We start from the raw sequence: 24,259 nt of genomic DNA on the forward strand, positions 1-24,259 counted from the left end.
ATATATATATATATATATATATATATATATAAATATATATATATGTATATATATATATACATATATATACATATATCGCTATAGATATGTGTATATATATGTACTAATAGATGTACACACACACACACACACACACACACACACACAAATATATATTTATATGTAAATATATGTATATATATATGTATATATATATGTATGTATGTATGTATGTATGTATGTATGTATGTATGCATTTGTCAAAGGCTTGAACTATTAATTTAATAAGACTTAAAATATATCTATATATAAAACATATATTTTCCATACTGTGTTTGTTTATGTGTAGGCTGCATATTATTCCTCAATGAATGATGACCCAAACACAGAAGAGCTACTGCTTGCATTATTTTATTGGTGCAGATAAAGTGCTGACAACCATTAAGAGCTGTAGGAATAACGTGGAATGACAGAAATAATAACAATGTGGAAAAAGAAAAAGAAAAATAATCATCACATCCCATTAAAGTTGACGCTAGGTACATGAACGCTTGCGTCAGACCAGCGTGAAGCTCCTCCTCCTGCGGGCGGGCGACGGGGCCGCGCAGTCCGCCTGCGCGCATCCGCACTCCTCCACATGGGTGTAGGTGAAGGGGACAACCTCTCCGTTGGTGCACTCCAGGTTGACCGTGCGGTTGGCGTAGTGCATCTCCTTGCAGCAGGAGCACGAGTGCACCATCGCGGAGGCCATTTGAGAGTACCTGGAAACGAGGAAAGAGGCTCATCAGCGAAAACGCCGACCTTTTGGATTGTTGGTCAGGTGGAGGCGACAGAACGAGCTCTTACGTGGTGAAAGTACTGCAGGCTCCTTCACAGTAGGGTATATCAATCTCGTGGCTGGACTGGCAGTCTTTGTGTGTCACCTTTGTGAATTTGGACACCTTCTTGCAGGCCTTCTCCTTCTCCACACCTTTTTTTTTATTTTTTAGATGAGACACAGTTAGCAGTGCATTTGTTTGTTAATTTTCCCACTTGATAATCAAACATTAATATTTTCATTTTTGATTGACAGCAGAATTTAGTCATAATAAAAAATAGTTTGTTTGAAATGTGACAAAAACATTTGTCAGTTGACAGTGGGCAGAGCCTACACCTGGCTGGGAGTGTGGCCATTATCATGGAAGATTTATCTAACAGGTATCTATACTACACACACTGTAAAAAAACAAACAGTATAATGAAATAATTTAATACTTAATTTAAATGATCATACTTACAGGTTTTACAACAGCCATTTGCTTTAGTCTGAATCGTGTTCTAAAAACAAAGACAACAAGTTGTTTTTTTCCCGCCACATTCTAAGTCACAGTCATTCCAACAAAGTCACACGCTGAAGATGACACTCACAGGTTCACAGTTGCTTTCCTCGAAGGGGGGGCAGATGATGTGTGAGGACATGGTTGCCAGAATGTTTTTTTTTCTAATACAGGTGAATAACTCGCAGGCGTTGCCAGATCGTGACCAAGTCTGTCCTGGCTGGAGAGCAAAGAAGGCACATACATGCAAACACGCACACACGTCAAGACACTGACAAAAACGCACATTTTGTGAAGTTGGCACCCGTCGAAACGCCACGACTGACCTCCACAAGCGTCTCGGTGCCGTCGAAATTGAGGATGCAGTGTGTCTGCACACACCTGCCGCAACAATCATCCTTGGTCACCATCACATATTCATAACCCTGAGGAGGAAAGAAAAGCAATCTAGTGCTTTCCGAAAAAGGCATCAGCGTACACATTGGTGCGGCATGCATCTTGTCTCTGAAGGGACGCGCCATCTACTTACCGTTCCACAGTTTCTTTGACATGGTGGGAACGTGCAACTTATCTTGAATAGACCGGTTGCTAACTCGACCTCATTAGAACAAACACAGTCTTGACAGGGCACCACGGGAACTGATGAGCCAGGCTAGTAAAATAGACGACATATTTAATGTTGTTACACACAATGTTGGCGTGTCAAGAAATGTACTCGTACACCAACCTTGAATTTAAGGTTTGTTTGTTTTTTGTTTTTACCTGGTACTCAATGTCTTTGTGGACACAAACTCTTTTGGGTTCTAGAGGAAGGGTAAGCAATGGAAGTGAGGCAAGAAAGGGATTTACTTCATTACGTTTTCAGTAATTCAGACAACAGGAACTCACCACATTTGAGCTCGGGGCAGCATTTTCCGTCAGGAACGGAGACAACTGGCAAAAATCCCACTTGGCAAGTATTGGGGATGCCTGGACACTTGTTGGCTTGACATTCTTTCAAGATAAAATGATTAATTTGATCAGTGTTACCATGGGAAACGCTGAAAGTACATATTGCATTTTTAAGAGGTTAGTGCAAAATTTCAAATATTTAATACATCAAAGTTGTGCACCCTGTGAATGAGACAGCATCTACACACAGCGCATTTGTGTGATGATGCCACATTTGTTTTTGTTTTTTTGTTTTCCTTAAGACTGTTGAACTGAGTTTTATATATAGCTCCTTAAAATTTTTAGGTGACAAGTGTGCAGTGATGCCTTTGTGTCTTACGGCATGAATAAATGGAACAGCATGGGTCAGCTGGATTCGTTTGGTTCACGAGGACAAACCCTGGCTCTATGCAGGCTGTTGGAGGTGGCACTGGACACAACTTGGGCTTGCACGACACAGCCTTTGTGGACTCCTCACAAATGCAGTTCTGGCACTTGTACTCAAACCTCTCACCAAACTGAAAGAGAAAACTAGGACGGTGACTTCAGTGGGAGAAAACAAGGTAAGATTTGAAGGCAACCTGTACGAGAATGTGTTGCTCACCTCACGAGGAACGCCATCAGGATCGAGACATCCTGATAGAAAATAAGAGATCCTGTAAGACCATGTGATTGACAAAATATATCCAGCTTGGTCACAGCATCAGTGAGACAACACACTTACCACACTTCTCAACACATATACCAGACTCTTTGTTGAAGAGTAATGTGCCGTCTGGACAGAAGCAACCCTCCGTGGTGAAGTTATTGGTTGGTTCAGATGGACTGTAATTTTGAATATTCTAAGTTAATGAATACCGTATATAACCAGGACAGATTTTGTGTCACGACTAATCATAATTACCCTCTATATGTAAATATTCTCTGATATATAAATAGCAATTTGCTTTTGTGGAAACCTACTTGTCACAGGTTAGCGGCTCTGCTGGACCACATGGCTTGTAGACTTTGTCTGATGGACATTCACTCGCTATAAGTGAAAGACAAAGAATTGCTTCATTTTGGTCATCTTATTTCAAATAAATAAACCTGCAGCCGTTTGTGCACAGTTTACTTGCTTTTTATAAAGAAAAAAAATGTGTGCCCAGACCCCTGCATTATTGAAAAACAAACAAACAAACAAACAACAATAAAGGACAGTTTACCACAAAGTGTAGTATGGTTCCTCCAGTAAATGCAGACTCCAGCCTGAGCGCACGCAGCAGCATAAGCCTGCAAACTAGTGCATTCAATTGCTGGGTTGGAAACATGGCAGCTATCAAAAACACATCCTTTGTAGAAACTGTCAGGGGATAAAATGGGATGGCACTCTGCAAAGATACTGTGAATAAATGAAAATCAGAGGCATGTTTGAATTTGACCTTTTTTTATATATATATTTATATGTTTTATGAATTTACAACAGAAAAAGGTTGAGTAACGTGTACCTGCTGTTGAGCATATCACACATAGAATCTGGAATGCAAGGATTGGTAGGTGGAGTTGGTGGAGCTTCAGGTGAACTGGTTGGTGGAACAACAGGTTTCTGGCATTCAGGATGGCTAATGTCCTCTACAACCCAATAATCAGCCATAAGGGAACAGCTTGGAATCAGCTGCCCTGATGGTAACCTGCAGTCATCAGCTTGGTTGTTATTGCAGGTTCCTGTCAGCAGAATCACATTCCAATAAGTATTCTTTTCAAAACCTTTAAAAACTATTATTAAAAAAAAGTTTTGTTTAAAAAAAAAAAATTAATAAAAAAAAAAATTAAAAAAAAAATGGAAATGTGAAATGAAGATGCTCCTACCACAGTGTCCCTCTGTGTTATTCCCAAAGAACTGATATGGAAGATCGACAGCAAAGCCCGAAATTCCAAATGTAATGACCACATTTAGGATTGGAATCTCGAAAATCAATTTCATGCCAGTGCTCAAGACCTTAACACCATTTTGTGAATAAGGTAGTTTTAAAGCAATGCCATTTTTAAGTGCCTATGAAGAGAGGGGGTTGATGGAGAAAATCATACATGAATGTATATCTGTATGTATACACATATAACTAGTGGTTCTTAACAGTGAAATAACACTTGCAGGTATTGTGAAGTTGCTCTTGCAAATGTCAGAATGCAGAATAACGTTTTTATTTACCTCTAATTTTACAGCTCCAATCAAATTATGATTCACAAATGTAATAACTTCTGTTCCATATGATATGATTATCGAACGTGGACAAGACACTTCTTCCGTGGGATCACATAGGACATTATCAATATAAATTTTTAAGTTTGTCTTTTGGACAATCTCTGCCATTAAGACATATGTACAGTTCCCTTGATAAGTATAGTAGAGTCCATCAAATGTAAGGTAATGAGGATCACCCCATCCTTCACAAACACCTGAAAAGTGAAAGGAAAACTTTCAGATTAAAAGTAAACAGTATATGTGAATAAATATGCAATATATCATATATGTAACTATAGGCACTTACAATCACAAACATAATGTTGGCAACAGCCGTACTCATCATACGCAAGAACTGGATCCTTTCCATTGGCACAAGTGATGTTCTTAGGGGGTGGACACTCATATGGAATAATTTCAATTGTATTGTTCTCAATGCATCTAGCCATTATACAGTCACACAATAAGAAGGTCTCATTTTGCTGAAAAAAGAAAATATATATGTCAAAGAAAAGGTATCTGATGTGAAGGATTATTCTCTATCGGACGCGGTAGACGCTTGAATATTCTTACAGTAACATTCCATTGAGGGCAATCAGGTACAGGAGGTGGAGGTGATGGCGTTGCTGTTTCACTGCATGGTCCAGTTTGGTTTTTTAGTTCACAAATATTAGAGCAATTCATCGTAAGACAAATGCCTAATCCAAGGTGTTGCTCAAAAATTATGATATCTCCTGCAGGTAAATATAGATTTAAAAATGTGGATTAAACAGTGTGATATGAAGTTAAAATAGAAGAATTGGGAACATGTTTGTGACACTTTTCTTTACCTGGTTTGTAATGCTGGCCATTAACAGTACATATGCATTCAGTAGTTGAACTGGGCCTCGTCACTGGAGAAGTGTGGATGGACGTTATTGCGGTTGAAGTAGTTGTTGTGGTCAGAGATGGGGTAGTTGGAGAAGTGAGTGAAGTTGGGATTGGTGTCATTGAAGAGGTTTTGATTGTTGTTGACGGCGTACTTTTCTGACTAACTGTGGATGGTGTGCTGATCGATGTCAAGGTATGATCGGAAACTTGAGCGAGTGTTGTCGCAACAGGACCAGTGACAACACCAGGGAAAGTTGTATGATTTGTAGAAGAAGTTGAACTTGATTGTGTTGTGGGTGAAGACGGTGGTGTTGTTGGAGATGTCTGGACTGGGATGGTTGTTATAGAGGTAGTTGTCGGAGATGGAGGTTCAGTTGAAGAGGTCTGGAATGGTGTAGGTGTTGTAAAGATTGTGGGTGACGATGTTGGTTTCGTTGAAGAAGTCTGGTAAGGTGTGGTTGTTGGAGATTGTGGTTGTGTTGAAGACGTTTGGACAGGTGTGGTTAAGGTGAAGGTTGTGGGCGAAGACGGCGGTGTTGTTGGAGAAGTCTGGTGGGGTGTGGGTGTTGGAGATGGTGGTTGTGTTGAAGGCGTTTGGGTGGGTGTGGTTGTTGCCAAGGTTGTGGGTGAAGACGGTTGTGTTGTTGGAGATGTCTGGACAGGGGTGGTCGTTATAGAGGTAGTTGTTGGAGATGGTGGTTGTGTTGAAGGCGTTTGGGTGGGTGTGGTTGTTGTGAAGGTTGTGGGTGAAGACGGTGGTGTTGTTGGAGATGTCTGGACAGGGGTGGTCGTTATAGAGGTAGTTGTTGGAGATGGTGGTTGTGTTGAAGGTGTTTGGGTGGGTGTGGTTGTTGTGAAGGTTGTGGGTGAAGACGGTTGTGTTGTTGGAGATGTCTGGACAGGGGTGGTCGTTATAGAGGTAGTTGTTGGAGATGGTGGTTGTGTTGAAGGCGTTTGGGTGGGTGTGGTTGTTGTGAAGGTTGTGGGTGAAGACGATGGAGTTGTTGGAGATGTATGGACAGGGGTGGCCGTTATAGAGGTAGTTGTTGGAGATGGAGGTTTTGTTGAAGAGGTTTGGATGGGTGTTGTCGTTGCCAAGGTTGTGGGCGAAGATGGCGTTGTTGTGGGAGAAGTCTGATGGGGTGTGGGTGTTGGAGATGGTGGTTGTGTTGAAGGCGTTTGGGTGGGTGTGGTTGTTGTGAAGGTTGTGGGTGAAGACAGTGGTGTTGTTGGAGAAGTCTGGTGGGGTGTGGGTGTTGGAGATTGTGGTTTTGTTGAAGAGGTTTGGATGGGTGTGGTGGTTGCCAAGGTTGTGGGCGAAGATGGCGGTGTTGTTGGAGAAGTCTGGACAGGGGTGGTCGTTATAGAGGTAGTTGTTGGAGATGGTGGTTGTGTTGAAGGCGTTTGGGTGGGTGTGGTTGTTGTGAAGGTTGTGGGTGAAGACGGTGGTGTTGTTGGAGATGTCTGGACAGGGGTGGTCGTTATAGAGGTAGTTGTTGGAGATGGTGGTTGTGTTGAAGGCGTTTGGGTGGGTGTGGTTTTTGTGAAGGTTGTGGGTGAAGACGGTTGTGTTGTTGGAGATGTCTGGACAGGGGTGGTCGTTATAGAGGTAGTTGTTGGAGATGGTGGTTGTGTTGAAGGCGTTTGGGTGGGTGTGGTTGTTGTGAAGGTTGTGGGTGAAGACGGTTGTGTTGTTGGAGATGTCTGGACAGGGGTGGTCGTTATAGAGGTAGTTGTTGGAGATGGTGGTTGTGTTGAAGGCGTTTGGGTGGGTGTGGTTGTTGTGAAGGTTGTGGGTGAAGACGGTGGAGTTGTTGGAGATGTATGGACAGGGGTGGCCGTTATAGAGGTAGTTGTTGGAGATGGAGATTTTGTTGAAGAGGTTTGGATGGGTGTTGTCGTTGCCAAGGTTGTGGGAGAAGATGGCGTTGTTGTGGGAGAAGTCTGATGGGGTGTGGGTGTTGGAGATGGTGGTTGTGTTGAAGGCGTTTGGGTGGGTGTGGTTGTTGTGAAGGTTGTGGGTGAAGACGGTGGTGTTGTTGGAGAAGTCTGGTGGGGTGTGGGTGTTGGAGATTGTGGTTTTGTTGAAGAGGTTTGGATGGGTGTGGTGGTTGCCAAGGTTGTGGGCGAAGATGGCGGTGTTGTTGGAGAAGTCTGGACAGGGGTGGTCGTTATAGAGGTAGTTGTTGGAGATGGTGTTTGTGTTGAAGGCGTTTGGGTGGGTGTGGTTGTTGTGAAGGTTGTGGGTGAAGACGGTGGTGTTGTTGGAGATGTCTGGACAGGGGTGGTCGTTATAGAGGTAGTTGTTGGAGATGGTGGTTGTGTTGAAGGCGTTTGGGTGGGTGTGGTTGTTGTGAAGGTTGTGGGTGAAGACGGTGGTGTTGTTGGAGATGTCTGGACTGGGGTGGTCGTTATAGAGGTAGTTGTTGGAGATGGTGGTTGTGTTGAAGGCGTTTGGGTGGGTGTGGTTGTTGTGAAGGTTGTGGGTGAAGACGGTTGTGTTGTTGGAGATGTCTGGACAGGGGTGGTCGTTATAGAGGTAGTTGTTGGAGATGGTGGTTGTGTTGAAGGCGTTTGGGTGGGTGTGGTTGTTGTGAAGGTTGTGGGTGAAGACGGTGGAGTTGTTGGAGATGTATGGACAGGGGTGGTCGTTATAGAGGTAGTTGTTGGAGATGGTGGTTGTGTTGAAGGCGTTTGGGTGGGTGTGGTTGTTGTGAAGGTTGTGGGTGAAGACGGTGGTGTTGTTGGAGAAGTCTGGTGGGGTGTGGGTGTTGGAGATTGTGGTTTTGTTGAAGAGGTTTGGATGGGTGTGGTGGTTGCCAAGGTTGTGGGCGAAGATGGCGGTGTTGTTGGAGAAGTCTGGACAGGGGTGGTCGTTATAGAGGTAGTTGTTGGAGATGGTGTTTGTGTTGAAGGCGTTTGGGTGGGTGTGGTTGTTGTGAAGGTTGTGGGTGAAGACGGTGTTGTTGTGGGAGAAGTCTGATGGGGTGTGGGTGTTGGAGATGGTGGTTGTGTTGAAGGCGTTTGGGTGGGTGTGGTTGTTGTGAAGGTTGTGGGTGAAGACGGTGGTGTTGTTGGAGAAGTCTGGTGGGGTGTGGGTGTTGGAGATTGTGGTTTTGTTGAAGAGGTTTGGATGGGTGTGGTGGTTGCCAAGGTTGTGGGCGAAGATGGCGGTGTTGTTGGAGAAGTCTGGACAGGGGTGGTCGTTATAGAGGTAGTTGTTGGAGATGGTGTTTGTGTTGAAGGCGTTTGGGTGGGTGTGGTTGTTGTGAAGGTTGTGGGTGAAGACGGTGGTGTTGTTGGAGATGTCTGGACAGGGGTGGTCGTTATAGAGGTAGTTGTTGGAGATGGTGGTTGTGTTGAAGGCGTTTGGGTGGGTGTGGTTGTTGTGAAGGTTGTGGGTGAAGACGGTGGTGTTGTTGGAGATGTCTGGACTGGGGTGGTCGTTATAGAGGTAGTTGTTGGAGATGGTGGTTGTGTTGAAGGCGTTTGGGTGGGTGTGGTTGTTGTGAAGGTTGTGGGTGAAGACGGTTGTGTTGTTGGAGATGTCTGGAAAGGGGTGGTCGTTATAGAGGTAGTTGTTGGAGATGGTGGTTGTGTTGAAGGCGTTTGGGTGGGTGTGGTTGTTGTGAAGGTTGTGGGTGAAGACGGTGGAGTTGTTGGAGATGTATGGACAGGGGTGGCCGTTATAGAGGTAGTTGTTGGAGATGGAGATTTTGTTGAAGAGGTTTGGATTGGTGTTGTCGTTGCCAAGGTTGTGGGAGAAGATGGCGTTGTTGTGGGAGAAGTCTGATGGGGTGTGGGTGTTGGAGATGGTGGTTGTGTTGAAGGCGTTTGGGTGGGTGTGGTTGTTGTGAAGGTTGTGGGTGAAGACGGTGGTGTTGTTGGAGAAGTCTGGTGGGGTGTGGGTGTTGGAGATTGTGGTTTTGTTGAAGAGGTTTGGATGGGTGTGGTGGTTGCCAAGGTTGTGGGCGAAGATGGCGGTGTTGTTGGAGAAGTCTGGACAGGGGTGGTCGTTATAGAGGTAGTTGTTGGAGATGGTGGTTGTGTTGAAGGCGTTTGGGTGGGTGTGGTTGTTGTGAAGGTTGTGGGTGAAGACGGTTGTGTTGTTGGAGATGTCTGGACAGGGGTGGTCGTTATAGAGGTAGTTGTTGGAGATGGTGGTTGTGTTGAAGGCGTTTGGGTGGGTGTGGTTGTTGTGAAGGTTGTGGGTGAAGACGGTGGTGTTGTTGGAGATGTCTGGACAGGGGTGGTCGTTATAGAGGTAGTTGTTGGAGATGGTGTTTGTGTTGAAGGCGTTTGGGTGGGTGTGGTTGTTGTGAAGGTTGTGGGTGAAGACGGTGGTGTTGTTGGAGATGTCTGGACAGGGGTGGTCGTTATAGAGGTAGTTGTTGGAGATGGTGGTTGTGTTGAAGGCGTTTGGGTGGGTGTGGTTGTTGTGAAGGTTGTGGGTGAAGACGGTGGTGTTGTTGGAGATGTCTGGACAGGGGTGGTCGTTATAGAGGTAGTTGTTGGAGATGGTGTTTGTGTTGAAGGCGTTTGGGTGGGTGTGGTTGTTGTGAAGGTTGTGGGTGAAGACGGTTGTGTTGTTGGAGATGTCTGGACAGGGGTGGTCGTTATAGAGGTAGTTGTTGGAGATGGTGGTTGTGTTGAAGGCGTTTGGGTGGGTGTGGTTGTTGTGAAGGTTGTGGGTGAAGACGGTGGAGTTGTTGGAGATGTATGGACAGGGGTGGCCGTTATAGAGGTAGTTGTTGGAGATGGAGATTTTGTTGAAGAGGTTTGGATGGGTGTTGTCGTTGCCAAGGTTGTGGGAGAAGATGGCGTTGTTGTGGGAGAAGTCTGATGGGGTGTGGGTGTTGGAGATGGTGGTTGTGTTGAAGGCGTTTGGGTGGGTGTGGTTGTTGTGAAGGTTGTGGGTGAAGACGGTGGTGTTGTTGGAGAAGTCTGGTGGGGTGTGGGTGTTGGAGATTGTGGTTTTGTTGAAGAGGTTTGGATGGGTGTGGTCGTTGCCAAGGTTGTGGGCGAAGATGGCGGTGTTGTTGGAGAAGTCTGGACAGGGGTGGTCGTTATAGAGGTAGTTGTTGGAGATGGTGGTTGTGTTGAAGGCGTTTGGGTGGGTGTGGTTGTTGTGAAGGTTGTGGGTGAAGACGGTTGTGTTGTTGGAGATGTATGGACAGGGGTGGCCGTTATAGAGGTAGTTGTTGGAGATGGAGATTTTGTTGAAGAGGTTTGGATGGGTGTTGTCGTTGCCAAGGTTGTGGGAGAAGATGGCGGTGTTGTTGGAGAAGTCTGGACAGGGGTGGTCGTTATAGAGGTAGTTGTTGGAGATGGTGGTTGTGTTGAAGGCGTTTGGGTGGGTGTGGTTGTTGTGAAGGTTGTGGGTGAAGACAGTGGTGTTGTTGGAGAAGTCTGGTGGGGTGTGGGTGTTGGAGATTGTGGTTTTGTTGAAGAGGTTTGGATGGGTGTGGTGTTTGCCAAGGTTGTGGGCGAAGATGGCGGTGTTGTTGGAGAAGTCTGGACAGGGGTGGTCGTTATAGAGGTAGTTGTTGGAGATGGTGGTTGTGTTGAAGGCGTTTGGGTGGGTGTGGTTTTTGTGAAGGTTGTGGGTGAAGACGGTTGTGTTGTTGGAGATGTATGGACAGGGGTGGCCGTTATAGAGGTAGTTGTTGGAGATGGAGATTTTGTTGAAGAGGTTTGAATGGGTGTTGTCGTTGCCAAGGTTGTGGGAGAAGATGGCGTTGTTGTGGGAGAAGTCTGATGGGGTGTGGGTGTTGGAGATTGTGGTTGTGCTGAAGAGGTTTGGACGTTTGTTGTATAAAAATCTGATGCTGTTGTAGATTCAACAGTTGTGGTTGGTGAGCAATCCACTGTCACACAACATACTTTAATTTTATAATCATGGCATTTCCTTCCAATAGGCTGGTCTTCATACCTGCATAATAAGCCACTTCCAAGGTCACAAGAAACAACTTGCTTAGTTTCTGTGATGAAATCTTCAAATTCCATGTCAGGGTAATCTGAAGCTCTGCAGTCTATTTCTTTAGGATTTTTACATATTTTACCCCCATGCTCGATGATGTTTTCATATGTCTCCCGGTCACTTTTGTCCTCCATTGGGTTATGTACATTGTACCACTCAGACCACTCACATTGCACAATGCATGGTGTTGTAGAAACTGTAGGGGTTTGACTCTGTGTTGAAGTTTTCGCAGATTCTGAGGTTGTTGTTGGTCCTTCTGTGGTCGTCACATGTGTTGGTGATGATGTTTCTGTTGTTATAGACGTTGTGATTGTCGGTGCCTCTGTTGTAGATGTATATAGAGGAGTCAGTGTTGAGGATCCTGTTGTCGTCATTGAAGACGGTTGTGTTGTTGGAGATGTCTGGACAGGGGTGGTCGTTATAGAGGTAGTTGTTGGAGATGGTGGTTGTGTTGAAGGCGTTTGGGTGGGTGTGGTTGTTGTGAAGGTTGTGGGTGAAGACGGTGGAGTTGTTGGAGATGTATGGACAGGGGTGGCCGTTATAGAGGTAGTTGTTGGAGATGGAGATTTTGTTGAAGAGGTTTGGATTGGTGTTGTCGTTGCCAAGGTTGTGGGAGAAGATGGCGTTGTTGTGGGAGAAGTCTGATGGGGTGTGGGTGTTGGAGATGGTGGTTGTGTTGAAGGCGTTTGGGTGGGTGTGGTTGTTGTGAAGGTTGTGGGTGAAGACGGTGGTGTTGTTGGAGAAGTCTGGTGGGGTGTGGGTGTTGGAGATTGTGGTTTTGTTGAAGAGGTTTGGATGGGTGTGGTGGTTGCCAAGGTTGTGGGCGAAGATGGCGGTGTTGTTGGAGAAGTCTGGACAGGGGTGGTCGTTATAGAGGTAGTTGTTGGAGATGGTGGTTGTGTTGAAGGCGTTTGGGTGGGTGTGGTTGTTGTGAAGGTTGTGGGTGAAGACGGTTGTGTTGTTGGAGATGTCTGGACAGGGGTGGTCGTTATAGAGGTAGTTGTTGGAGATGGTGGTTGTGTTGAAGGCGTTTGGGTGGGTGTGGTTGTTGTGAAGGTTGTGGGTGAAGACGGTGGTGTTGTTGGAGATGTCTGGACAGGGGTGGTCGTTATAGAGGTAGTTGTTGGAGATGGTGTTTGTGTTGAAGGCGTTTGGGTGGGTGTGGTTGTTGTGAAGGTTGTGGGTGAAGACGGTGGTGTTGTTGGAGATGTCTGGACAGGGGTGGTCGTTATAGAGGTAGTTGTTGGAGATGGTGGTTGTGTTGAAGGCGTTTGGGTGGGTGTGGTTGTTGTGAAGGTTGTGGGTGAAGACGGTTGTGTTGTTGGAGATGTCTGGACAGGGGTGGTCGTTATAGAGGTAGTTGTTGGAGATGGTGGTTGTGTTGAAGGCGTTTGGGTGGGTGTGGTTGTTGTGAAGGTTGTGGGTGAAGACGGTGGAGTTGTTGGAGATGTATGGACAGGGGTGGCCGTTATAGAGGTAGTTGTTGGAGATGGAGATTTTGTTGAAGAGGTTTGGATTGGTGTTGTCGTTGCCAAGGTTGTGGGAGAAGATGGCGTTGTTGTGGGAGAAGTCTGATGGGGTGTGGGTGTTGGAGATGGTGGTTGTGTTGAAGGCGTTTGGGTGGGTGTGGTTGTTGTGAAGGTTGTGGGTGAAGACGGTGGTGTTGTTGGAGAAGTCTGGTGGGGTGTGGGTGTTGGAGATTGTGGTTTTGTTGAAGAGGTTTGGATGGGTGTGGTGGTTGCCAAGGTTGTGGGCGAAGATGGCGGTGTTGTTGGAGAAGTCTGGACAGGGGTGGTCGTTATAGAGGTAGTTGTTGGAGATGGTGGTTGTGTTGAAGGCGTTTGGGTGGGTGTGGTTGTTGTGAAGGTTGTGGGTGAAGACGGTTGTGTTGTTGGAGATGTCTGGACAGGGGTGGTCGTTATAGAGGTAGTTGTTGGAGATGGTGGTTGTGTTGAAGGCGTTTGGGTGGGTGTGGTTGTTGTGAAGGTTGTGGGTGAAGACGGTGGAGTTGTTGGAGATGTATGGACAGGGGTGGCCGTTATAGAGGTAGTTGTTGGAGATGGAGATTTTGTTGAAGAGGTTTGGATGGGTGTTGTCGTTGCCAAGGTTGTGGGAGAAGATGGCGTTGTTGTGGGAGAAGTCTGATGGGGTGTGGGTGTTGGAGATTGTGGTTGTGCTGAAGAGGTTTGGACGTTTGTTGTATAAAAATCTGATGCTGTTGTAGATTCAACAGTTGTGGTTGGTGAGCAATCCACTGTCACACAACATACTTTAATTTTATAATCATGGCATTTCCTTCCAATAGGCTGGTCTTCATACCTGCATAATAAGCCACTTCCAAGGTCACAAGAAACAACTTGCTTAGTTTCTGTGATGAAATCTTCAAATTCCATGTCAGGGTAATCTGAAGCTCTGCAGTCTATTTCTTTAGGATTTTTACATATTTTACCCCCATGCTCGATGATGTTTTCATATGTCTCCCGGTCACTTTTGTCCTCCATTGGGTTATGTACATTGTACCACTCAGACCACTCACATTGCACAATGCATGGTGTTGTAGAAACTGTAGGGGTTTGACTCTGTGTTGAAGTTTTCGCAGATTCTGAGGTTGTTGTTGGTCCTTCTGTGGTCGTCACATGTGTTGGTGATGATGTTTCTGTTGTTATAGACGTTGTGATTGTCGGTGCCTCTGTTGTAGATGTATATAGAGGAGTCAGTGTTGAGGATCCTGTTGTCGTCATTGTTTTGGGTGTAGTGGGTGTCGTAGATGGTGTTGGGGGCATTGGAGTTGAATGACAGGGCTCACTTCCCTGTATGACTGTTTGATTAATGCAGATTGCATAGTAGCACATTCCTAAATTGTCTGTCACATTGTAAATAACTTCATTTTCTTCATATCTTGTCCCATTGTAGAAGCAACCTGAACATTCCTCCACACACATTTGGGTTTCCTCATCAAATATGGGTGTTTCTTCTGGACATACTGGATAACAGCCTAATAAAAAAAAACATATTCAGTCACTGTAAAAATCATATGATTATGACACTTTTACACTGTATTTCATTCCAGGTCCAAATCATCATCCAAATGTATGTATATACATATGTGGGTGTGTGTATATATATATATATATGTATATATATATATATATATATATACATATGTATATATATATATATATATATATATATATATATATATATATATATATATATATATATATATATATACATATATATACATATATATATATACATATATATACATATATATGTATATATATATATATATATATGTATATATATATATATATGTATATATATATATATACATATATATATGTATATATATATATACATATATATGTGTGTGTGTGTGTGTGTACACATAAACACACATACACACACAATAATTTCACCTTCTAGGTTGGGAATGGGGCTAGTACAAGTTCCTTCTGGATTCAAACAAGTCTTGAAGCAAGGTGTGTGGCATGGGTAGTAGTGCCACTTGCATTCCTCTTCATTGTTGTAATAATCACAGAAGACGGCTGGGGGAAAGGTACAAGATAAGATATGAAATCATCATGTTACTTCATGGATTGAATGTTTACAACCAAAGAACCAATGGAATTACACTCATCCATGTGACTTTACACATATCTTAAATGTGGCAAATTTAATAGTCTTAAGGGCAAAAAAATGTATAGTTTCAGAAAACAAAAGTTGTTGACTTACGACACAAATCTGGGGTTCTCCATTTCACGCAGACACCCGCCTCGTTACAAGCCTGGGCATAAGCTGCCACTGCTGTGCAGAAACACTCACAATCCCCACCAGAGTCACAGGCGCATGAATCTTTCACACAGTTTTCATAAAATGGGCGGTTATCCACCTGTTCAGATTCAGACAATAAGATTAAAAATTGTTTTCAACTGTAAGAGATTAGATTGCAAAATCTCAGAACCACACCCATCATTACCTTGCTGTGGCAGTCTTTGAACGTTTCTCCAGTAATAATGCTGCACATCCTTTTTGCCCAGTGATGCCGATTTGGTCTCATCACACAAGGGTCAGTGCTGTTTTCCACATCTGGGCAGCTGCTCGACACTTTCCAGCTATTGGCAAAATCTACTGGATTGCTGACTATCAGCTGGCCCTGAGTGGTGAAGTCATTCTGTCCATCACCATCAAAATCTCCACACAGTCCACACACCTCCCCCTGCAAAGCCAGATAGAAACAGTTAGTCACCGCTTTCATGTGACAAATGCAAGCTATCTAAGCTACACAATGTGCAATTTTAGACTGTCTCATACGAAAGGTGAGAAGCCAAATACAATGTCTTGTCTCTAAAATGGTGCGCTGCACAGTTACGGTTCAAGGACGGCTATCAATTTGTGGCCATCTGCAATTTCATTCTGCAATCTATAGTACATGGCAAACAAATTGTATGCATGTTTATTGGACTCTTGTGCCAACTGTGTAGCATACGAACTCAAAATATTTGTTAAATATTTGTAGCCAGTCTTATATATACGTATTATGCATGTGTATAAGTATTTTCTGTGCATTAAAAGGTTTTCATATTATTTTATTTTGCATTTACTCTTTAAGAATGAGAGCGCCAAAAATGGTAAAGCTAAATCGGAATTACTCGAATAAAAGTTAATGCCTTTTTTTTAATTTAATTAAATTTTTTATTTTAAACTCTCTCGGTGATCATTGTGCTGTTACTGTGACTCACACTGTGCTGTGGTTCCAGAAGGATGCGCACAGTCGTTTTGCGGTCCCACATCACTGCCAGACCGACAGCAGATTCCAGTACCAGGTACAAGCCAACCCTTCTTATCCTGTACTGAACGTCAGGGCCGTGTCCCAGGTCTTCCTCTGTATAATTACCTTTTGACAGTTTGATTTCGTTTCTCTGTAATTTTGAGAACATTTGAGTTGATCATTGAGGACGTTCTGTCACATGTTCAGGAAGTGAATGATGATTTTTTTTTTTTTCACTCGCGCAAGTCCTTACCCCTAGTTGGATTCTAACAATCTTAGAGCATGTTGTGCCCGTGGTTCCACATGGTACGTTTTCAGTGATGACGCCAAAGTTCTCGTGCACAGTTTTATTGCCGCATTTGTTCTTTAAAAGAAAGGATGAAATTGATTTGATTATGATGAATTTCATGCAAGGACCATAGTGCAAGAGAGACTTTGAATACTGCCAGCCTGAAATTTAGCTTTGGTTGAGCAACAGTAATCTATATTTCTATTCAGAGCAGGCTGTGTTATTCTACCTTCAAAACAGAATCGACCGTTCTAGAGAGACACAGTTGTGCATTGTTTACCTTGACAGCAACATAGGCGCAATGTCCTTGAAACCCATATGCTATCATATCAAATGTATTGTAGTGGCCGCTCCCATAAATAGTGCACGTTCCTGGACATTTTGCTTCAGTGCACTGCCAGCTTCCACTTCTGCACGTACTACATGTGTCATAGACAGTCAGAAATACGGTATTTATTTCACAGTGTGTCTTAGAAACTGGGTTAGACATCATTTAGTTGGACTATTAGCTGTTTATGAGCAGTATTATGAAAAAAAACAAAACAAACACTAACCAGTTGTTGCACTCATTGACAATCTTCGACCCGGTGGCGTAGATGTTGCCATCGTGCTGACACGTACATTCACTTTCCCTTACACAGGAACCCAGGCCGTCGTCGAGGAGGCCAGCTGGACACTGGCAGCCAGACTTGCAGTCAGCGGCGTCCTGAGAGGCAGACAAGAATGCAACACGCGGTGTAACGATGACAAACAAACAAAAGACTGGCTGGTGAGAGCACCGTCAATTTTACAGTCACATCCTGAGTGTAAATATCACACACTCCAATGATTTCCAAGAGTAACAAACAACTTACTAGGGGTGTGAATCTTTCACTCACAAAACGATCCGATTCAAATCTCGATTCACAAGCAACGATCCGATTCAGGGACGATTCATAAAAAAATAGTTAATAATTTGGTATGATTCGATCCGATTCGGTTCAAAGCGATTCAATACAAATGGACAATTTAACCCCAAGTGCTTATTTTTACTTTACCGATCTTTACCGATCCAGGGCTCCATCAACCGATGCACTCGGCTCTCATACGTCACAGACAGATAACCGATTCAAAACGGTTTATCTTTACACCACTACAACTTACACATTCGTCAATGTCCAGATTCAAACAGGTTTGAGCGCACTGATGTCTGAGCTCCCCAGTGCCACTGGTCGAGCAGTTGAAGTAAACTTTTGGATGAGGGCAGGTAGCTGAAGTAGGGAAGTGTATTGTTAAAAAAAGAAGTCTTACATTTTTTGTGGTATGCATACAAATAAAGACAACAAACAAATAAACAACTTACCTGATTTCATTTCTTTCCAGGAATGACAGTGAAGCGTTCCGTTGGTACAGACACTGTTAAAACACAACAGAGACATTTGCTGCACGAAGGATATTAAAACCCAAAGGTTAACAATCTATTTTAACTGCAGAAAATGCAACTGGGTGTCAGGAAGGGCCCGAAGAAGAGCTAATTTGCGGTCAATAACAAATCAAATCATCAATCAAACCATCCCCTCGACTCACCAGTGTTCGTCTTTGACGCTGATGGACTTTCCCGCCTTCACAAAGACTTCATCATGGAAGCACGGACATTTGGCCATGGGGACACAGAGGTCATGCTCATTCAGGTGGAGGCCCTCGGGGCACGAGCAGCCATCCACGGGCAAGAAGTCAGTGGAGCAGCTGTGTGCACTGGAGCCCAGCGACATGCACGTCTGCTGGCATCTCTGCAACTTGTAGGAGTAGACCTGAGTCGCCGGGCAGCTCTCGGTGTATCTGTCTGTTAGAGTAAAGACGGAAAGTGTGACCCCGGTTACTTTGGCCAGATCACCATCAATCTATCAGAAGGAATTAAAGAGAATATTATTAAAAAAGAAAATCCTTACGGCACACTTTGTCCCTCCAGTTTATTAAAAACACTCCCTTGGATGAGCAAGCTCGTGCGTAGGAGGAGAAGACGGCGCACAAGCAGGCCTCACTCTTCGCACAGTTGCAGCTCGCGTACATGCATCGCTGCAGAGTGTAAGAGGACGCTTTTAGAAGGTCATTTATCTTAAATAAAGGCCGGTTAAAAAGAAGAAGAGAGATTTCGCTGTACCTTGTAGTATGGCTCAGGATTCACAACTGAGTGGCACCGTGTAAAGGTGCTGTTTGGGCTCAGGAGCAAGGCGCACCAGTGTTTGCCATAGTTCTCTGCCAGAGAAGAGGTTCAGTAAATGTGCATGGAGACACTATATATAGATAGACATATAATACAGATATCAAGGTAAGGAGTATACTGATTATTGCGTATGTGTGCGTTTACCATTTTCCAAGCTGAGGGAACAGGGATCGTCAAGCCTCTCCGCTCTGTCTTGGCACGTGAGGGATGTTTTCCATGCGTTACAGAATGGGGCGGCCGTTCCCTCCACGATGCCCTGTGGGGTCCTCATGTCGTCCGACAGCACCATGTTGAAGTTCCCACACAACCCTGGAGACAGCAGTGTCAGGTTTGAATTAGAATTTGAATTACTGTGTGTTCAGGACTTGATCGGCACAGAAAAAAATAAAAGAAGGTTACTTACTGGACACATTTTATTCAACGAAGAATGACAGAATTTTGCGGTATTACGGCGCTAATTTAGAATATAGCTTTGACGCGTTTTTTTAGGCCTCTGGAGGCTGCATGTCAACTTACCACGTGTCTTTGCTTTGTAGCTGTGATCCAGGGTGACATAGACCTGCATTACAGGCACGTGCTGGATCTGAATTCGCAACCCAAACGTGGTCTGGACCAAGATGTGAAAGGACGAGGCACGGAATATGTTGATGTCACCTTGGTTGTCACGAGAAACACCAGAAACGGATTATTTGGTGAATACACAATTTATTAATTTATTTATTTAATCGCTCATTAAATAAATTCATGCTCACTGGATTGGTAGGGCAAACTGATGATCTGCGAGTTCTGCTTCACTGAGCCGTCAGAGGTAAACATTAACACCTGAATAGAAAGACAGTGATTGGTGTTTACAGCCACTAAACTGAGTCAAGGGCTGGCAGATTCTTTTTTTTTTTTTTGCATACAGCCTCAAACTCACGTTATTCCTGTCACTGTTCAGCACCATTTTAATGTTCTTAAGACAAGTGTCAAACTTCTGATGTCCGCACGGCACCAGCTGAGCCAGAATACTGAACTTTGGACTCGCAGCGTCCTAAAAAAATACAGAGCGAAACAAAACTATGTCAAAACATTTTTTTTCCTCGTTTAAAGTTATCTTATATGAAGGACGGCATTGCTGCAACACCTTGCTTTCCACTTTGGCCAGCGTGTAGTAGCAATCGCCATGGAAGGTGAAGGTTTTCCCATCAAAAGTAGTTATATGTGAGCCCTCCTCCACTGCGCACGTCACCGGAGTCTGGAGACTTTTACAGTTCCATCGACCCTCGAAGCATATACTAGAGGGGAGCACGTCGTCTTAGGTTAACAAAATAAACACCATAATGGGCCCACTACAAGATACAAATAAGTTGTAACATCATAAAAAAAACAATAAGGGCCTTTTTGACATACCACTCCTTTGTGTCCTGTCGGTAAACCTCGCCGGAGTTGTAGATTTTGTCGTGTTTGCACTTGCATTCGGACTGAGCGATGCATCCCCTCAAGGAAATATCATCGAACACGGTCCCTGCATCCACACACACACAAACACAAGCCGTAAAGCCTCGAAGGAACGTCACAAAACGTCAAAGAAGGGACCATAAACTCTTACACAAACGTCACTGACCTGGAGGACAGAAGCAGCCGTCCATCTTGTGGTCTTCACACAGCGAACTTGTGTCCAAGTGTGTGCACGTGTCCACGCATGGAGAGCCACTCTCCTCATAAACCATGTTATACGGACACTGTTTGGCTGTGAAGACATGGGAAACTTTATATCAAATGATGCAACATTAGCTCATGTTAATTGTCCCAGATGCTAATTTTTCACCCAGTGGTGCATCGTTGCACAGTTTACCATACAAAAAACTCTAAAGTTCTCCAGAAAACAGAATATTTAGCATCAAAACTGATGCTGGGGGCATGGAGAATAGCACCAGTCTAACTGGAACTGTTTTAGCTTTCTGAAGCAGACTTGTTGTTAGATGCAGTGGAGCCATTTTCTCATCTAATCCATGTACATATATTATTAAATTATCATTATTATTATTATTTTTAAACTGTTTTGTTTAATGCCAAATATAGAAATGTCCTTTGCATGACCACTAGAGGAAATGTGAATGATGTTCAGTATACGTGAGTTTTCACACAACAAATTGTTGCTTGACACCACTGACGTTGGCTCTTAGGTAACGTTGAAACCCAGCAATGCAAACCATGCACAGTTTCTGAGAAGTTTCTGACAGAAACAGGAAGCATTACCACAGAACTGTGTGTTTCTCCAGTTGGGTGGCTGCCCTCCTGCATGGGAACACTGCCGAGAGAACTCGGAGAGTGTGTTGCAGACACACGAGGCGCTGGAGTTGCTGGTGCAGCTGCACATGTCAAGCACACAGGCCTGGATGTAATGTTGAGGGTTGATTAGTTGGCTGCAAGAGCTCCAGGACTCTGAGCGAAGTTGCTTGTCACAGGTGCTTTGCTGCAAGTGAAAGGAAGAAAGAAGAAGACAGGTTACATTGAAGTGTTGTATGTAAATGCAACCGTCAGGACCACATTTTGAAAGTAGCTTATTAAAGAAAACTTACAAACTCCTGGCATGACTCGGGCACAGTGTTGGTCAGTGGCTCCTCATCCTCCTCAGAGGGGTCCTCGCACTCATCGTTTGGAAGATAGACCCTGTGGTAGTTGCCGAACTCTATGGGGCTGACCTGGCGTCCTGCATTTTATGGAAACACTTTTTTTTATAGTGTGAAATTCCCACTGCGACGGCAAGTGCCTGCTGACATACACGAAATGCTAAAGACCTTTTGAGATGAACTCATTGTGGATGGGAATCCCATTGAAGTCTCCGCAAAGTCCACAAGTGTGATTGGCATAATCGTTGTCCAGCTCCACCTTAAATGCAGCAACACTCGCATTGTGTACTTTCAAGACAAATGATTGACAGTGGGAACTGAGTTCCCTTTACTGAAAACTTAATTCAATAATACTTTTTTCAACAAGCAAAAACTTTGAAGACTATTGTTTCAGTTTAGCTAAGGCCTCTTGCAGCATCACAAAGCACGTTCTTGGAATTCTCTGTTTTATCACTGTCTCTTTTCTGAAAAGTAGAACGAGCAAAAAGAAGTAATGGTTTGACTTTTATTATGCCTCACTTTTACTATTTACTCACTATTACCGACAGCTTACAAGAGAGAAAGAAAGAAAATTGTGGGAAAAAAATTTCATTGCATAGAACCTTTCTGGTGTTAATGTGCTGCATCACTACATGAGGTGCCCTGAGAAAAATTAGGTCTGTGTAGTGTTGTTGAAAACAATGTCATGTATTAAATAACATTAAATGATCAACTCTCGAGGTTTCTAGTAGATGCTGGTTGAGGAATCAATGTTTTGTTTAGCTTAAAATAAGTTTTTATAAGGCAATTATCAGACATGCGACACTTACCATGACAGCATCATCTCTGTTCCACATGACAACGATGCCGACCGAAGACTGCAGCTTGATATAAACGGCATTTTGCTCCACTTGCACCCCCTTGATGTGGTATGGCAATTTGATCCTGGAACCAGAGCTTTTTGTCAGTGATGTCGTTTTAAAAAAGACAAACAAAAAAAACAACATTTTTTTTCATCCACTCACGGAATGTCATCTACAGTGACCACGGTTTTAGAGAGGTGAACCGAGAGCTCGTTGATGGTGACCACCACGTGGCTGACGGTGGGGCTTCCATGGTTCTCCTTCCTCCTCATGTGCACAGAGAACTCCTGGAAGGCACTGCGACAATCGGACACCAGGTTGTACTCGCACATGCCAGGAAACTGGAACACGTCGCCGTCAAACGTCTTGAAGTGCTGGCTGCCCCAGGTGCTGCAGATGGTGCTGACATGGTTCCGAACTGGGAATGACATCGACAGGATGCAAACGGTCAATGGTGTTTGCTGCTGCAGAAATTGCAGAAGCTTCAAAGATTTTTTGAATTCACATATTCACATTTGGATCGTAAAAAAGAGAGAGAGGAAGAGAGAACTTTTGAACTTGAAAACTTTTGGACAGTTTAAAGCTCTTACCCAGCCGGGCTTGGACTTCGATGAGAGGCAAAACAAGGAAACACAACCACACGCTTCTCCACCCCATGGCAGCTACGGTGGTCTTTCAGTCTGCAGACCTGCAAGTAATGTCAGACTCCTCTTGACAAGCCTTTATAGGGACGCGGCACTTTTCTTTCCGACCTCCCATCCTCTTTCCGTGATGAAGATGATGATGTTTTATTGCAGAGACATGTGCTGAGTGGAGAATGTCTCACGCCTTTGACAAGTACTCACGATCCCCACGGCCTCCTTATCTCTCCAGTGAGCCAAGATGTTTGCACTTGGGTTTAGAATCCCGGATTATCAGCCATAAAACTGCTCAAGGCACATGCTGACCCGCGGCTTTAAAACTCCTGTATAAAATCAGTTACCTCGACCACTAATCTGTGTCTTTTGTTCTGTGACATTTTTTCCCCTGAAGTTTTGACAGATGACTGTGAAACCTGAATAACACTAATGGAAGTCTGTCATGTATGATGTGTGGGAATTGGTGTTGTATCATCTTATGAATCAGGAAATAAGCAAATTATCTTATGATAAGACATGATTCGACACAGCTTGAGGTGGGAGACAAAATAATTTAAGGATATGGGCCAGGCTCTAATTTGTAAACTCCTCTGCTACCATCTGGTTTTAACTGTCACCACAACACGCTTGTCAACCTCGGGCCACTGAAAGAGACCAGACTAGCTATCCGCAGCTGAGATGTGTGAATATACATGGGACATAAATTAAGCAAAAGTAAGTGAAGAAAAGTACGCAAACATTAATAAAGTTAGACAATGAGCGATTCTTTTCAACACTACCTGTTGACCCTGTGATCCTGTCAAAACCAGCTCTACCAGGGGTGGGCAAACTTTTTGGCTGGTGGGCCACAGTGAGTTCTAAAATTTGCCTGGAGGGACCGGAGCAGCAGCAGATGGATGGAGTGTTTTGGTGAAAAATATATCACGGGATATGTAGAAAACATGTCGCTTTAATGTCAACTGAAAATGAACAAAAGCGTTGAAACAAAATCATTGTCTTTGAAACCCCACGATATTTAGCTCTTTATTGAATTGACTCTGGAAACACTGAAAGAATGGATGAAATACAGCTATTTTATGACTGACTGACTATTAATATTATTTCTTAAAATTGGGCAGGCCAGATTAAAAAGGTTCACGGGTTGCATATGGCCCCTGGGCCGTAGTTTGTCCACGCCTGAGCTATACCGAGACAGTAGTTTAGAAAACTACATCAATTTTTTTTTTTACCATAGCCTTTTAATACCTGTTAGTGCTAGTGTAATCATCATCTTACATGATTAGTCATCTACATCATCTGTCAGGTGAACATTTTATGTTTACTTTGTTGCAGTCAACACTGGTATGATCGTTTTTTTGTGCACCTGCCTGTGTTGCTTTATCCAACGGTCTTAAAATATTGTTTAATAATAATAATAATAATAATAATAATAGATTGGATAAAAATACATTCATGATCCATAACTTTGAGTTAATATGTGAGAAAACAAAACAAAAAGTCAAAACTAAAGTTGATATTTGTTTTACTGAGGTAAATGAGGATTACCTAAATTGCATTTTGAATCCCAGGATGGTGGCCCAGGATGTCCAACAAAACCAACTGCAT

The 24,259-nt window shown here is 43.8% G+C and overlaps 2 protein-coding genes across 2 annotated transcripts; both read right to left on the reverse strand.

Annotated features, from left to right (window-relative positions):
- Window positions 1-374: 374 nt before the first annotated feature.
- Window positions 375-11,430, reverse strand: LOC142888754 (uncharacterized). The gene is made up of 21 exons (XM_076027138.1): window positions 11,379-11,430; window positions 10,931-11,070; window positions 5,277-10,830; window positions 5,020-5,180; window positions 4,754-4,928; window positions 4,414-4,661; window positions 4,074-4,257; window positions 3,713-3,929; window positions 3,431-3,606; window positions 3,189-3,255; window positions 2,950-3,050; window positions 2,830-2,861; window positions 2,566-2,743; window positions 2,184-2,288; window positions 2,058-2,098; window positions 1,825-1,947; window positions 1,622-1,720; window positions 1,387-1,515; window positions 1,257-1,296; window positions 826-949; window positions 375-740 (listed from the first exon to the last, which is right to left on the reverse strand). Exons 1-21 carry the CDS (start codon window positions 11,428-11,430, stop codon window positions 536-538), a joined length of 8,151 nt encoding a protein of 2,716 aa, XP_075883253.1. The 3' UTR covers window positions 375-535.
- A 31-nt stretch (window positions 11,431-11,461) lies between these two features.
- On the reverse strand, window positions 11,462-22,727 carry LOC142888755 (mucin-2-like). Its single transcript, XM_076027139.1, has 28 exons — window positions 22,607-22,727; window positions 22,179-22,434; window positions 21,984-22,098; window positions 21,343-21,433; window positions 21,124-21,254; window positions 20,801-21,017; window positions 20,166-20,291; window positions 19,952-20,066; window positions 19,686-19,836; window positions 19,479-19,592; window positions 19,312-19,381; window positions 19,076-19,213; window positions 18,704-18,868; window positions 18,497-18,591; window positions 18,285-18,411; window positions 17,923-18,178; window positions 17,699-17,751; window positions 17,500-17,606; window positions 16,911-17,062; window positions 16,637-16,775; window positions 16,321-16,431; window positions 16,039-16,218; window positions 15,276-15,515; window positions 15,032-15,188; window positions 14,716-14,844; window positions 13,528-14,291; window positions 11,600-12,387; window positions 11,462-11,552 (listed from the first exon to the last, which is right to left on the reverse strand). Exons 1-28 carry the CDS (start codon window positions 22,671-22,673, stop codon window positions 11,462-11,464), a joined length of 5,145 nt encoding a protein of 1,714 aa, XP_075883254.1. The 5' UTR covers window positions 22,674-22,727.
- Window positions 22,728-24,259: the final 1,532 nt, after the last annotated feature.

This window comes from Nelusetta ayraudi, unplaced genomic scaffold, assembly GCF_046127955.1.
Source record: "Nelusetta ayraudi isolate G7.1 ecotype Tasmania unplaced genomic scaffold, CSIRO-AGI_Nayr_v1 ptg000020l, whole genome shotgun sequence".
Classification (NCBI taxonomy): domain Eukaryota; kingdom Metazoa; phylum Chordata; class Actinopteri; order Tetraodontiformes; family Monacanthidae; genus Nelusetta; species Nelusetta ayraudi.

What these genes read in the sequence shown, in the direction of transcription:
- LOC142888754 (XM_076027138.1), bottom strand. Translation starts at nt 11,430, where the DNA reads ATGGAGGACAAAAGTGACCGGGAGACATATGAAAACATCATCGAGCAT. An exon ending in GCCCTCAATGGAATGTTACT is followed by an intron (nt 4,929 to 5,019) that starts GTAAGAATATTC and finishes TTCTTTTTTCAG; the next exon opens with CAAAATGAGACCTTCTTATT. An exon ending in CTGATGGCGTTCCTCGTGAG is followed by an intron (nt 2,744 to 2,829) that starts GTGAGCAACACA and finishes TTTCTCTTTCAG; the next exon opens with TTTGGTGAGAGGTTTGAGTA.
- LOC142888755 (XM_076027139.1), bottom strand. Translation starts at nt 22,673, where the DNA reads ATGGGGTGGAGAAGCGTGTGGTTGTGTTTCCTTGTTTTGCCTCTCATC. An exon ending in TTCCCTCAGCTTGGAAAATG is followed by an intron (nt 18,592 to 18,703) that starts GTAAACGCACAC and finishes CTTCTCTGGCAG; the next exon opens with AGAACTATGGCAAACACTGG. An exon ending in TTGTTAGAATCCAACTAGGG is followed by an intron (nt 16,219 to 16,320) that starts GTAAGGACTTGC and finishes TCAAAATTACAG; the next exon opens with AGAAACGAAATCAAACTGTC.